Source organism: Rhododendron vialii, chromosome 6a, assembly GCF_030253575.1.
Source record: "Rhododendron vialii isolate Sample 1 chromosome 6a, ASM3025357v1".
Lineage (NCBI taxonomy): Eukaryota > Viridiplantae > Streptophyta > Magnoliopsida > Ericales > Ericaceae > Rhododendron > Rhododendron vialii.
The window spans coordinates 27,994,581-28,009,479 of NC_080562.1; the positions used below are offsets into that span (position 1 = coordinate 27,994,581).

General features: G+C 37.3%; 2 protein-coding genes across 4 annotated transcripts; one reads left to right on the top strand and one right to left on the bottom strand.

Annotated features, from left to right (window-relative positions):
• Positions 1-1,408: 1,408 nt before the first annotated feature.
• Positions 1,409-4,948, top strand: LOC131330083 (protein COFACTOR ASSEMBLY OF COMPLEX C SUBUNIT B CCB3, chloroplastic). The gene is made up of 2 exons (XM_058363585.1): positions 1,409-1,726; positions 4,099-4,948. The coding sequence occupies exons 1-2, from the start codon at positions 1,589-1,591 to the stop codon at positions 4,603-4,605; spliced, it is 645 nt and encodes a 214-aa protein (XP_058219568.1). The 5' UTR covers positions 1,409-1,588; the 3' UTR covers positions 4,606-4,948.
• A 733-nt stretch (positions 4,949-5,681) lies between these two features.
• LOC131330072 (anamorsin homolog) lies at positions 5,682-10,844 on the bottom strand. Of its 3 annotated transcripts, none has more exons than XM_058363566.1 (8): positions 10,618-10,844; positions 8,076-8,223; positions 7,709-7,869; positions 7,522-7,626; positions 6,984-7,146; positions 6,741-6,877; positions 6,178-6,252; positions 5,682-6,094 (listed from the first exon to the last, which is right to left on the bottom strand). In XM_058363566.1, the coding sequence occupies exons 2-8, from the start codon at positions 8,215-8,217 to the stop codon at positions 6,056-6,058; spliced, it is 822 nt and encodes a 273-aa protein (XP_058219549.1). In that variant the 5' UTR covers positions 8,218-8,223; positions 10,618-10,844; the 3' UTR covers positions 5,682-6,055. The 3 variants fall into 3 exon arrangements, with proteins under 3 accessions (XP_058219549.1, XP_058219550.1, XP_058219551.1); XM_058363567.1 differs by having other exon boundaries at positions 10,602-10,740; XM_058363568.1 differs by having other exon boundaries at positions 10,598-10,713.
• Between the last annotated feature and the right edge of the window lie 4,055 nt (positions 10,845-14,899).

Genomic DNA, 14,899 nt, shown 5'->3' on the forward strand with positions numbered 1-14,899 from the left:
TGTATATATTTAGATATAGAGGTTATGGGAATGCTATTCGGAGGTAGAAAATCACAAATTTTGAAGGATTCGATGAAGGTTTTGATGAAGAAACTGTGAAAAAATGAAGCTCGACCCCCCTGTGGCCTCATCAACATTCAACTTGGGATTCAAGACGCGACTGAAAATAAGGATAATGGTGGCATGATATGTGAACATATAATGTTATTTTTTGAGATATATAATATTGTTGAAAAGATATGATATTATTTTGAGAACGTATAATTTTATATGTCATGTTTTGTGAGACTTAGAGCTACAGAAGCTCAAATATAATGTTATATATTCTATTTTTTGTGAGATTTAGAACTACAGAAGCTCACATATAATGTTATATGTTCTGTTCTATTTTTTTGTGAAATTCAGAATTGCAAAAGCTCAAATATAATGTTATGTGTTCTGTTTTTTATTTTTTTGCGATATTTAGATATTCAAAAACTCACATATAATGTTATATGTTTTATATGGACCAGCATATAACGTTAAATACTAAAAACAAGAAAAACAAAAAAGAAATGTTGAATGTTAGAAATTTTTTGCCACACATTTAATGTTGTATGTTAGGAAATTTTATCACTCATATAACGTTAAAAAATCAATACAAGAAAAATAGGAAAAAATAAAAAGAGAAATTTGTCACATATATAACGTTAAATGTTAAGTGTAACGAGTTCAATAAAAAAAATCTAGAAAAATGAAAAAATACGTTTTTTGTTACTCATATAACGTTATATGTGGCGTGATGGAAGCGGCGGCGGTAGTGGTGGTGGCGGCGGCAGCGACTTAATTGCAATAAAAACGAAAAAAATTGGAAAATATATATTTTCGTGTTAGCCAAACAAGGCCCTTGTTTCATAGATAGGATATTTTTGTCATTAAAATTAGTAGTGGACTTAGTAGGTTATGAAACTTAGAAGTGGACTAGATGGGTTTGGAAAGTGCTAGAGTGGACTTATGAAAAATTCTCCCTAAATTTAATGACAAAAATACCCCACCTAAGAGACAAGGGTCTTGTTTGGCTAAAACGAAAATGTATTTTTTTTCATTTTTTTTGTTTTTGTTGCAATCAAGGGTTATAAACATTTTATAATGGACCTGCCACCAATTTTTTAAATATTCAAATAGTAGTTAACTATTGACCCCCTCCGTTCCGCAAAGTAATTTATTTTTTAATAAGACAATTTCAAATTTAAAAATTATGAATTTATTGAAATTAAAAAAAATGCAATATGAATCTTATTTAAAATATTTCATAAAAAATTTTTATACGATGTAAAAAAATTTAAAATTTATTTTTTATTTACATTATTTTTTAATTAAAAAATATAAAATAAACTGCTTTGAAGAAGATTTCTGGAAGGGGACGTAGATAGCTTTTGTCAAAGCAAGAAATACCTTGTCGGTGCTGTGACGGTGTCAACTCACAATACCTTTGTTCTGGCTTAAGCAAGATAAGGCTTCGTCTTGTTCGATCGTTCAATGAACCAAAAAATACTTCTAGTGCAACTGCGTAGCTCAGAGTTTGGTCTCTGAAGAGAGAGAGAGAGAGATGGCGAAGTGTGGGCTATTAATCTCAACAAGGAACATCAACCCAATTCCTTGTCCGAGTATTACCGACTGCAGCAATGGTAAATTGCTGTGGAATACACGCGGAAACCTTTCTCCGAATCGACTCCAATTCTCCGTGGTATGTTTCACATTCGAACTCTTAATTAGCTTCCCTTTCTTTCCTTCGCTTTTTCCTTTTCCTGTGGCTGTGGAGAATAACCACAAATATCTTCAACTGATTTCAACATGCGGGTTGAACAAACTAGCTAGCTAGAGGCCACTACCACTTCAAGTTACAAAAATTGTAGATTTCAGGGTAGAATTTGATCAAAATAGTTTATTCTGTAGGTTTACCCTCTCAAATGTAACCATCGGACGAAATATCGGTAGCGGTCACCATAACAGAACTGATTGCGATGGCGATGCTTCCCTTTCGTTGGAGTTCTAGTTCAGTGTGGCTGCTTTGCGGGTTTGTTTAGGTTTTTTATGGTTGTTTTTTGGCTTTCCGGTTTGTTCGGATGGTTTTTCTGGTTGGGTGGTTTTTGTTTTTGCGGATGGGGGTATGTTTTTGGTTTTTGGGCTGTTAGGTGTCTGGTTGTATTAGATCGGTTTCTGGGGGCAGTTTCCTTAGGTGTTTTGGTGTCTTTGTCGGCGTCTTGCCTTCCTTCGGTCTCGGGTGGCTTTTTGCTTGTGTGCCCTTGATCCCTTTAATCTTTGTATTCATTTATGAAGATTAATAAATTTCTTTTGCTGAGAAAAAAAAAGGTACTGATTGCGATGTCGCGGTTTCGGGGTGGAACAGTTTTAGCACATTACTCAATCATACTCCTGAATGTTTTAAAAATTTGCACAACACAGGAAAGATATTACCAATACCGTAATTGCCATATTTTGTGACTTCCCTTAACATCACCGCTACCGCTGTTACGTACCGTACTTATCGTTACGTGTGCGAGTTTCCTTCACACCGCAATACTGGCAATAACGGACTCAGTACCCACTGATACCGCTCCATAGGCCAATACTGCTATGTATAACCAATATTTCAAACCACGATTGTAACATGTTTGTTATGAACTTTTCATTGCCTATACATTTGACCCGCTAAGGTAAAATTTCTGCTTCTGTACTTGGCTACAATGGTATGCTTCCAATTTAAGGGGTGTAATGGGACCTGCAAGCTGACTGCCGGCACAAATTCTAATAATATCTTCTTATAGTTCGAAGTATTAGTTATAAGCACTGAAGTTTGATACATTATATGGGTTTGCTTCCTCAAGATTTTCATGAAATTTTGAAAATTTGAACCGAGTTGTTCTTTTTTAGACATGCAATTACAACTGTTGTATAATCGTATTACATAAGAATCTAGTCAGCTACTTTGACTTGGTCATGCCTAAGAGACAGAAAGGGTGTGTAATTATCGAACTGGAAAGCAAGAACTGAAGGAAGGAACATATTGTTTTGCTGGAAGGTGGAAAACAAAATTCTTGTACGTGGGTGATGTTTTTGCCTTGGGCTCGATCGATTAGATTTGTTGTAAATTTGTAATTATCGTTTGTCCATTGATGCTCTACGTTTAGTTGCAAATATCGAAATGCATATCTGTGTCTGCTGATGTAGAAATCTTTTTTTTAGAACACAGTGAGTCATGATTTGCTCCAAAAGCACAATACTAGTTGTTCTATGGCATTCTTAGAAAGCACAGGATGTATATTCTTGCAATCACTAGCCAAAATGCATTAGGGATTGGCCCTCCAGGGATTTGATGAAGGAAAGGTATAGAATGTGTGTTGCATCATTTTTCCATTTTTGGTTAGAATAGAAAACAGTTAGGAAGCTAAATTTCACTATCTCGTGTGAGATGTTTTTAGTTCTGGATATCATTTTCCTTCTTTGTTTCATGACATCCTATCATGTGGTTAGGGGATTTTGAATCTTTCAAATAGGAGGGGAAACACAGTGCGATTCGATTGATCTGCCACATGCTTTTGATGCTAGGTTTTATTGCCTGTGAGTAACAAATTTGAGCATGCTAGACAATTTTCTTGATATTCCTAAGAACGCCAGAGAAACAGGGAAGTTTGGGAATTATTATTGCAGATGTAATTTTTCCTAGGTAAAACTAGTAAAAGATCTTGCCATTACGGAATGGGAAATGGTGTCCATCCCTAAGTTGTGACACACATTAGAGTCATGAGGATCGACCTCCTCACTAAAATGTGGAATTCTGTCTACCTACCAATGTTTTCCAAAAATCTGCTAGAAGTTCTAGGTAGGACCTTCTGTGGTTTTAGTATTAAATGACAGCGCCATTCCCTGCTTCTAGACTAGGTCAGTCTAAAACCCGTAAATATGTTCCTCATGTAGCACAATGGTTCTTGTTTGAGACAAACATGAGATTTCCGGGCTCTATTTCAATGGTTAGTATAAACAAGGGGAATAAAACCCCAATGGCGCTTGTTTCTTCCTTACGAAACTAGTCCCATCTCCTTTATTTCTTTCTTTCAGGACAAAGTCAGGTGTCCCACAAGAAGAAGCCCAAGTCGGGGCGCGTGGAGCACAAAATGCAGTAGCATATGTAGTTTCATCGGAGTAACCATTCCTCCCAGAATTGAGCTCTCAGCAGCAAATGGAGTAACTCAAATTTTCAATATCAACATGCACGAAACCTCACACATTGCATCAGAGTTTATCCACAAATTGGTGATTGCGGATTTGGATCCTGCCACGGCAAAGCTTGCTATTAGTCTTCTAGGTCCTTTCCTCTCAGCATTCGGTTTTCTGTTCATTTTGAGAATAGTCATGTCCTGGTACCCTAAGCTTCCAGTTGAGAAATTTCCATATGTATTAGCTTATGCTCCGACGGAACCCCTTCTTAGTCCGACCCGGAAGGTGATTCCACCCCTTGCCGGAGTGGATGTAACTCCTGTGGTCTGGTTCGGGTTGATCAGTTTCCTCAGTGAAATATTAGTCGGCCCTCAAGGCTTGCTTGTTCTTCTATCCCAAAAAGTTTAGCTCCTATGCTTTTGAGGATGGATACAGCTGGGAGCTTACTTTTTGTGCAGAGAATTCTTTCTGTTTTCGGTATTTGTTAGGTTTTTGACATTGTAATTGAAATGAGAAAAATTGATTCATGGTGCGGCCAGGAGATGTTATCAACTCTTAGTACATGTAAGTAGTGCTTGGATGACTCTTTATTCTATCTATGAAAGTTCTTTTTTTATGTCCAAAAAAAAAAGTAATGCTTGGATGAGAAATACTCCTAAATGTCATCAGCTCCCAACTGTTCAGGAAACACACTTCTTCATTGATGGAGTACTCTTTGTTCATTGAAAAAAGGAAAAAAAAGAAAAGAAAAAAAGATTGATTGGAAATAGAATAGACATGGATTTGGATATTTTGCTTCAACAAACAGTAATAATTACAATGTCAAAAAAAAAAAAATCAATATAGTTGTACATCAATAAGTGTTTGATTGAATAACACTTGTTTTATTTCACAATACAATTATTCTAAGACCACATCCATGTGCACACTCATGTATACACCTATACACACACACAAGCGTGAGGGTGTGTACATGGGTGTGCACATGGGTGTGGAGGTAGCATCACTCTTCACAATATCCGTCGTATATCCTACACTTTTGGTAGGACACGTGTAGGATGGTCATAGGTTTGACAGTTTTTTAAATCTTAAAAACCCAAGAATTTGGGGATTCAAAATTGGAGGCTCGTGGGACTTCAACACATACGATTAAAGTCCTACTCCCACGCATACGATTCAGTTAAATGCCACGTATGTACATTAACCGCTCCATGGAAATTATGTCCAGCTTTGTGTTAAATCTCTCCAAACTTTAAAAAAAAAAAACAAAAAAAACAGAAATAATTGCCAGGAAATGGCCAACTGATTAATACAGAAATTCCTTCCAAACATGTCCTTGCCCAAGAATGCAAATTGGAACTGTTAGTTGTGGATTTCGCCTTACCTACTTACGCAGATTTTTTTAATTATTATTGGGCTCATAATATAAAAACTTTCTTTGTTTAGTATATGCAAACCAATTTCCCTCACTTGTGTACACGACATTTTCTCTTTTGGAGCAAATCTGCACCAATGTCCAGAAGCCTTAACAGAATCTTTCGCCGGTACTTCAATACAAGCTGTAATTGTGAAAGCCAAAATTAACGACCTACTGTAATCAAAGACGGCACAAGCAACTTAGCGGATGGGAACAATTTACAAATTAAGGTAGACAGCAGCCAAAAATAAGAAACTGGACAGGTTTTTCTCCATCCGGTCTACTCTAACTTCTTTTTTTTGTATCAAACGAACCAAAAACAGTTGGTGTACATCTGAATTTCATGGATGGTATGCTTTCTTAAAGATTTCACTCACTGATCCAGATACTCGTGTAGTTTCGAAGGCTTCAAACAACAGGGGCATATCCCTTTTCAACCTCTTAAATGTCGGCCACAAGGAAGTTCCCAGCTAGAGTAACCTGTGCATTCATTCAAAGTATCCCAGTGAAAAAGAGAACTAAAAACTAGGAAATTTCACAACTGTTTTCAATCTTAACCGCACCTTCTCGCCAAGTTTGAAGGGAGGAAGGCCCTTGTAAGGACATGTGCCGCATCGAAAAGCATCACCTAGTCCACACTGCACATACGTCAAAATTTCAGGGCAAACACGTCAATTGAACTCAATAAGAAATATGCAAATTACAGAATATTTTGCCAAACCACCATGATATGGCGTGGACATTTTTGTGTCCCACATGGCAAGAATGATTCTCAAAAAAGCACATATATAGGGATATACAGGCCCATAGCGGCCAATGCAGCATCATCTTCTCTACTAAACTCTTAGCAGTTCTGCAGTACCATAGCTGATATTTCCTTCAAACTAAAAGATGAGACATAACCCAGGTGAGATGTCATAATAGCACAAGCTGTTGTATTGACCTCCCACTTTTCACTACTTTTGTCATGGCAGTTGAGCAAGGAAGGCTGCGTGGGCCATAATCGTTCCCTATATTGTTCAACTACTATTTTTCAAAAATCAGTAGATAAAACCTATCACGTGGATATGCCATGGATCTAAAGGAATCAGCACTATTTTCAAAATGAATTTAGGAAATCACATACGCTGCCGCATGCTGATTGAGGATTGGTGAGATGGTCCATAGTTAGTTCTAGCTTTTGCACTTTCTCCTCTACTTCAGCCCTCCCACAAGTGCAATTTTTGCAGGCTTTCCTGGTACTTCCAACTTCGCAATCACCACCTGCATATATTTTTTCATCAAATTTTATGTGAGAATTACATGTCCCTAAGGTTATTGAATTGATTGACTACTGAAAAACAACAAAACTTAAATCTCAATTTCTTACTAGGCGGCAATTGGGGTTTCTTCAAATCCTCCTCACTCAAGAGGCTGTCCTCATCAATAAGATCCATATCATCATCAATCTGGACTTTAGGTAAGACTTTTGTGGGCTTCCTCTCGAGAGCAAAGGATGAGCCAATCTTCCAAGAAGGCTTCCTGGCTTTAATCTGTTGTGTAAAGAAAACAAAAATTCAAGATAGACATCATATAACGTACAATCTACGCAATCACAGTTCAAAGAAATGTCCAATCAACTTTGGGATCATTTTTACTATCATGATTCTGATATTTCTAATGGTTTTAAAAGCTCTCCGATGTCAATTCCAACTTCAAAGGGGAAAATCCTAATCCTAAAGTTAAAAAATCATCGACATGCATCCATATTTTACTGTCTATATCGAAGGAAAAAAAACTGCAGATGGCCCAGTGAAATTCAAAAATAATACGTGTTGCTGTACATTCAAACATAGCACGGGACTGAGTGAGTCCATCCACTCAATGTTGGGCAGAAAGAAAGAAGAAGATGGAACCAAGAAACTCACCCCAAGGAACTGTGCTGCTTCAGATTGTAAAACGGAATTCACTGGGAAAACTTTTACATCTACGAACCCTGCCACCAGTAACTTGCGCACAAGGAGAGAAGTTTTCTGCAAGAAGATAGCAATAAAGCCCTTATAACTTCATATACCATAATATCACCAGGTAAAAGTAGTACAACTTTTAACTCACCATTTCCCCTGGTGCAGATTCGGAGCTCTGGTGAAGTAGGACCATTCCACCAGGCTTCACCACTCTTGGGATTTCCTCAAACAACTGATGATCAGGAAATTCAGATGAACTACAGATAAAAACCATGATATCCACGGATGCAAAATCCATCGGCAGCTTATCTGCATTAGTACCCAACAAAACTTAGCTTAAACAGAAAACACGGTCTAAAACAACCTTAAACTGAAATGGAAAAATTGAAAGCTTAGATCTTCTTTTATTTCATTCTTCTACCAAAGAGAGTCTACACATTGCGAAAAGCATTTCCTAGCCAGAAAAAAAACGTATACACAAGAGCTTAGTTCATAAGAAAGCAAGCGAACTATACATAGTAGAGAAGCTTGCGTGATGACTTGAGGATCAATGTTGCCCACTCCTTCATTATTGATCATCTTGACAGCATTAAAAACTGCACTAGTAGGCAGAACTGCCAGATCCGTAAGCGCCAATACACTCTCCTGCATCTCCATAACGCCCTGCAAAATAAATGGACGAAGTGGTCCAGGTTATATGTTCTTCCAACATCATGATTAACCAAACTACAATTTTTACCAAGTACTCAACAATTCAAATATATGTCCATTGCACACATAAAATTCAAAAGCCTCGTATCGGCATTTTCGAGATTCTTGTACTAAAAAAACTTCTTAAGAGCATATATGCTTAAGATGTAATCTAAATAAATTTGACAAAAGGCATTGACTAGCTAACAGATTCCAAGAATATGTGAAAAAAAGAGTCGCCAAAAAAAGCCTAGTAAGAAAACAAGCGTCATGCATGCAACATCTCTTTTTTGAGTGATAAAAAAATAGAGCTGAAGGCTACGAACAAACCTATATATAGCCTCCTAATTGCAAAAAATGATGTATAAAAGCATGCTTCCACGGTATGAGGAACCAGGACGGTTTTTCCCCCCCCCCACCCCCCCTCTCATCACTGGGCCTGACAATATGCTGTCTACATATATTTGAACATTAGGGGAAGAAGATTTTAAATAACGGAGGCAGCCGCCGTAACACCACCACTGGTTGAAACACCCAGAGCCAATGAATTTATTTTCTTCTTTTCACAGTTTAGGAAAGAATGATTGACATATTTGCACCTCAGATACACCTACGGAAGAGTTTCAATATACATTATTACATTTTTCATTAGTTTAGCTTAGTTTGTAAATAAGATCGGGCAGTAGAATCAAGTCACTATGGAGATTTTTTTCCCTTTTGTTGTTTCTGTTTTTTCATTTTCCATTTCCGGAGCGCATCCATAAATGAAGAAGTTCCCCCTTGGTACAAACAAAACCATGAAGTGTGTTAATACTAAGTCGTTGGGTACAAAAAAAAAAAAAATTCCTAGTTCAATATGCCCATCATAATAATGTAAAGTACATAAAAGTACTTAAACGCAGAGTTCAATAAATCTAAGAAGAACCGAATCATGTTTTTTCTATAAAAAAAAGTTCAACCAAATAGACAAGGAATCAAGCGAAAAGTAATGAACCTTCTTTGAGGAAAAAACAAGGCCTGCAAATCTTAGATTTTTGCAGCAATTCACCTTCTATATTATTTTCGTGAGCTCCACCGGTTGGGAAAACGAACAAATAAGGGGAAATGGCCTTTTATGCAAAATTAGATTAAAAAAGAGATGTAGTGACGACCTTCAAGGGTTTGATTTTCAATCACGATAGCAAAGCATCCATAATGGCTTAAGTCCTAAACAGCTGTACCACTACACAAGGATTGTGAATTTTAAAAACACAAAGATGGCATACATATTTCACATCGCCAATGGGTTTTGGGTTCTGTTCCTAAAGCCAATGAATCGAGCTTCTAGTTAAGTATGACCTAAATTGGTCACTACATGTCTTCAGCCATTATCTCTGATGACAAGAACTCCACTATCAAATACAATACAATACATAGAAAATTTCACATTATTAGAGTTTGTGCCTAAGAAAAACAAGACACTAGTTCTTTTTTTTCCCTTGATAACTAAATGTCCGGGTTAACTTATGCGCACCTCAACTTATCCGGGAGACCAATCCCACCGGCCAAGGACTCCAATTAAAGCCTGAGCAAAGCTCCGTATAGATTGACCACAAAGGAGTTGATAACACATGGGAGGTTTCGAACCTAAGACCTTGGGAGAGAGCAATCCATAAGATCCAAGCCTTAACCACGGGCCAACCCCTTGGGGCTTAACGAGGAAGAATTTTTCAGTGCCGAGCGGGTACCATGTGGTGCCTGCTCAGCGCATCCGAGCCATCCATTGCGTTTTTGGACGACTCAAATTTGAAGAAAGAAAGTTAGGGTTGGAGGAGAGAGAGAGTTTCAATCTGAGTCGTCCAAAAATGTATCGGACAGCTCGGATGCCCCAAGCGGGTACCACGTGGGATATACCCGCTCGGCACTGAAAAATTTCTCCTTAACGAGAGACTAGTTCTAAAAACTAGTAAGAGAAAATTTCCGTAAACAAAACTATTTGATTCGTCAATTAGAACTCCTTGAATAAAATGTACAAAGTAAAATGCAGAATTCGTTAACAAGAAAAAAGGATTTTCCTCTTCCACATCATCTCTCACCAACCTAAACAATTAAACAAACGTTCATAGTAAAGCCGGAAAAACTAGGCAAACACGAAAGAGGTGAAAACAAAAAGAAAAAGCTGTCAATCGGCCGAGTAAATTTAGGTTCCCGCTACCTTTTGCAGAGCAAATTGTACAGATTTCACTAATTCAGCCGGATCAAAGTGGAAATACGCATTTAAAGGACCAAACAGATTCAGTCAAACAAAACGGATTAATGAAAACAGCAAACAGAGCAATTCGTTTGCGAAAATTTCCAATGCGCTTACTTACGGATGGAAGACTGTACCGTGGCTTAGCCGACGATCACGACGACGACCGGAGGACGTCTTCAGATGCTTGCAACTTCGCTGGACAACTCTCTCTCTCTCTCTCTCTCTCTCTCTCTTAAAAAGTTAAAAGGAATGACAAAACGACGGCGGTACGAGAAATGACAAAACGACGTTGTTATAGGGTGAAGGGGACATTGATTGGCGGTGTGTTTTGGTTGAGGTCGGTCGTGTTGGCAGCTTGGAGGTGGCGTGGGAGCTCGTGGCATGAGCACGCTTTGCCACGTCAGAGCCACAAGAGAGACAAGACAAATTTACTACTAAAAGGTGTTAAAAAAACATGTTGGGCCATATGTACCGAACGGACGTAATTATAGAGTATTAGATAGTTTTACGATAATAATCAGTGACGGAGTCTGGAATCGAAGTCGGAGGAGGCCGAAATATTAAAGAAATTTTGGTTCGATGATGTTTTACAAGACTATAAATTCATTTATTCGAGTTTCCTTGGGACGATTATATGATAAATTGAAGGATTAATCTCAAATATTGTTACTATCATATCGTTCGGTGCACACATTATCATTATTGCACGGTATCATTCACCATAATTTATGCATTGTTCTTTTTGCTTTTTAAAAAGCATTTTTCAAAAAATACCCCCTAGATTTCCCTTATTTTCAACATTTTCTCTCTCTATCTCTCTCTACTTATTACACCTATTATTTTTCAAAAAAAAAAAATCAAATCCAAATCCAAACACATCATTAATGTTCTCGAAATGAAAATTATTCTTACTTTTAATTATGTTTGTAAGTTTTACAATTTTTTTTATCAATTTTTATAAAACATATGTAAAATATACTCTAAAATATAAAATTGGATGGAACCGGGGTCTGTGACCACTCCCGACCGCTAGATGCCTCCGCCCTTGATCACAAACGAACACACACAGAAGCTCACAAGTCATGTGGGCCCAATTATAAAAATATAAAAATAAAAAGTCATGTGGGCTCTACCCGTAGTGTCGGTGTGCGTTCTGCAGTGTTGTTTGGTTTTGAGAGTCTTAAAGAGGGTTTTTGTTTTGGCTTTTGGATAACGAGTGGGGGATAGTGAAATGAGAATGGAATAATTTAAAAGAAATAGGATTATACAAACAAAAATGCTAGAGGCACAAAGGGTGTGGCTGAGGTGTGCCACACCCGATATGTCCCTAGCACCTCTCTTATACAAAACCTTACATAGAAGAGGCTTGGTTTCTCGAAGCAAAGACAGTCAGGTCTTGGAATATAGTACTGGAGTATGTGTTAGTCGAGAAGATTTTCAGTGCCGAGCGGGAACCACGTGATGCCCACTCGGTAAATTCGGACCGTCCATTTTGATTTTAGACAATTCGGATTTGGAGAGAGAAACAGGAGAGAGAATGTTGAGATGAGAGGAAAAAGAGTGGTTCAATCTGGGCCGTTCAATACACTTTTGGACTGTCCTGATGTGTTGCTTGTGCATCACATCAGCCGTGTGATGTGGTACCCACCCGGCACCCAAAAATTTCTCGTGTTTGGGCTTGTTTGATAAAACTAAAAACTGAAATTGAATGCTGAAAAATTAAGTATTGAAAGCTGAATGCTGATTTTTTAAGCTGAAAAGCTGTTTGGTAAACATATTAAGTACTGAATTAAAAAAAGATAAATTAATTTTAGTTTCGATTCTCTCTTAATTTACTAATGGTCACAATGTACTTATAATAATGGTGGAATGGTGGTGGTGGTGGTGGTGGTGGTGATGGAGTGGTGGCGGCAATGGTGGTGATGGTGTTGGAGTGCTGGCTATAGTGGTGTAATGGTGGTGGTGGAGTGTAACGCCCTTGAATTTTGGTCAATAAAAATTTCGTTAAAATATTTGAATTTTATTTAAATTACTTATTTTCTCTTGAGTGTTATATGATTTCTTGTTAATATTCGTCGTAGTTAGATTTTGGTCCTTGAATAAACTCTTGACTAGAAAAACCTATGTGACCAATTTAGTTAATTTCCAACCGACTGCTTGGAGGAACCGAGCAACCAACTCACCTAGTTACTAGATGAACCTTTTGGACCTTTTGAAACTCTTGAACCTTTGTCTTTACCCATTGGTCCATAATGGTTAGGGTAATCTTTGTCCTTTGGACAATAGGCCCCCCCATTTAAATATTTTGATAAAATACAAGATATAATATTTTAATGGTTTATAAAAAACATTTGCTAGTACTTATATGCATTATTTATTGGGGATTCTCTCACCCCTCCATTATCCATTGGTTGATAACCACAAGGGTAATTTTTGTCCATTGGATAATAAACTTTTTATTATAAAAGTACATGTAGTCATTCAAAATCTTATTTTAAAATAAATGGTACTTGTACTCTTTTGTCCAATGGTTATTAACCGCAAGGGAAATTATTATCCATTGGGTAATAACCGCTAGGGAAGTTAGTAACCATTGGGTAATAAAGTCTTTTGACCAAGTAAAGTACCGATGTGACTAGAGAACCTTCCAATAAAGTTGATTTGACTTGTACTTTATTATTATTTTAATGGAAAGAATCCTAATCTTTTTATTTAATTGGGGTACTTGATACCACACCTATATTTAATATAAGGCTTTTGTCACATGCTTAAAAGTACTCCTTGATTATTTTACTATAAAAGTTTCCTAATTATTATTGTCCATTGGATAATAAAAGTTAAGGTATTTATTATCCATTGGATAAAAGAGTTATTCTTTTAACTAGTCTTTTTTCTTAAAAATCCATGTGATGAAGTACCCATAGTTTAATTTGAAAGCACTTATTAGCCTTAGTAGCCTTTAAAAGCCTAAGATTTTCCAAAGTACCATAGTTTATTTATTTAAAGAGACATGTGCTTATTTATTTGGAAATCTTAGCCTTTAAAGTTTCCTTGACCCTAGTACCAAAGGTACCCATTGTTTATTGTTACTTGTACTTTTATATGTGTATATATATATATATATGTGTGTGTGTGTGTGTGTGTGTGTGTACTTGAGAGAGAGAGAGAGAGAGAGAGAGAGAGAGAGACCCGAGAGAGAGAGAAAGAGAGGGAGAGAGAGAGAGAGAGGGGAGGAAGGAGAAAGGAAGGTTGGTTGTACCATGCTTGATCTTTCCTTGATCTTTGTTCATCCTTGGAGAATCTTTCTCCTAACCAAACTTAACTCCCCATTTGTACCTCCCATGCTTTGTTTAGTACCCAAATCTTGTACCATTGTCTCCTATCCTTCCAACAAATCTCCCATAGTCCAATCCAAGGACTAAACCTAGCCTTGCAAGCTACCTTATTAGGCCTTAGTCTTTTTATGCTTAATGACAACCTATTTTGGACTTTTATGACACAATCCTAGCCTTTATTAGCCTTAGACCTTGACTACAAGCTAAACCTAGATTATAATTACCTAGATTCACCTAAAAAAGCCTAAGATCTTAGTTGATTACATAGCCTTACACCTAAGATTTGGATTGGACAAGCTATGACTTGGTTGAAAGGTTGATTTGATGACTTAATGGAGCAAATCCATGGAGGATTTAGAGAGAGAGAGGGCCGGCCATGGAGAGAGGGAAGAGCCAAGATTTTTGCCTATAAATAGGACCCCATACTTCTCATTCAACTCACACCTTCACCTAGCAACTTCTCTCTCTAGAAAAATTATGTTCTTTCTTTGTTCTTTCTTTTGTTCTTCATGTTCTTGAGTAGTTCTTGAGTTCTTCAAGAAATTCAACCTAGGCCGCCACTAAACCGCCACTCGACCACCCTCGAGATCCATAAAGTAGAGTAGTGATAGTCAAGTAGAAGTTTCGAGAGAAACCTTTCTCTTTCGAAGCTACCGGAGACCACCGTAAGAAGTTACTCCGCCCGACCACCGACATACGTTCCGTAGCCGACTACCGCCAAGAAGTAAGGTAGGATTTCTTGTCCACTATCTCTACGTATATGTAGAATACCTCTACTCACTTCCCTAAGTATAAGTAGGATCTCTTTGTCTTCCAACCCAAGTATAAAGTAGGTTATCTTTATTTACGTACTTATCGTTTGTTTAGAAATATTGTATTTTGATCTTTAAGATGATTATGAGTATGTATATACATATAAGTTTCTTGTATTACTTGTGGTGTGATTAAGCATAAGTGATTTCACTCCAAAAACGTCCGTACATGTGGCGTTGTGCTTTGAATAAAGCATAAGTGATACACTCCAAAGGCGTCCGTGTAACGACCCGAATTTTTGACCCAATTTTTTTTTTCTAAATATAAT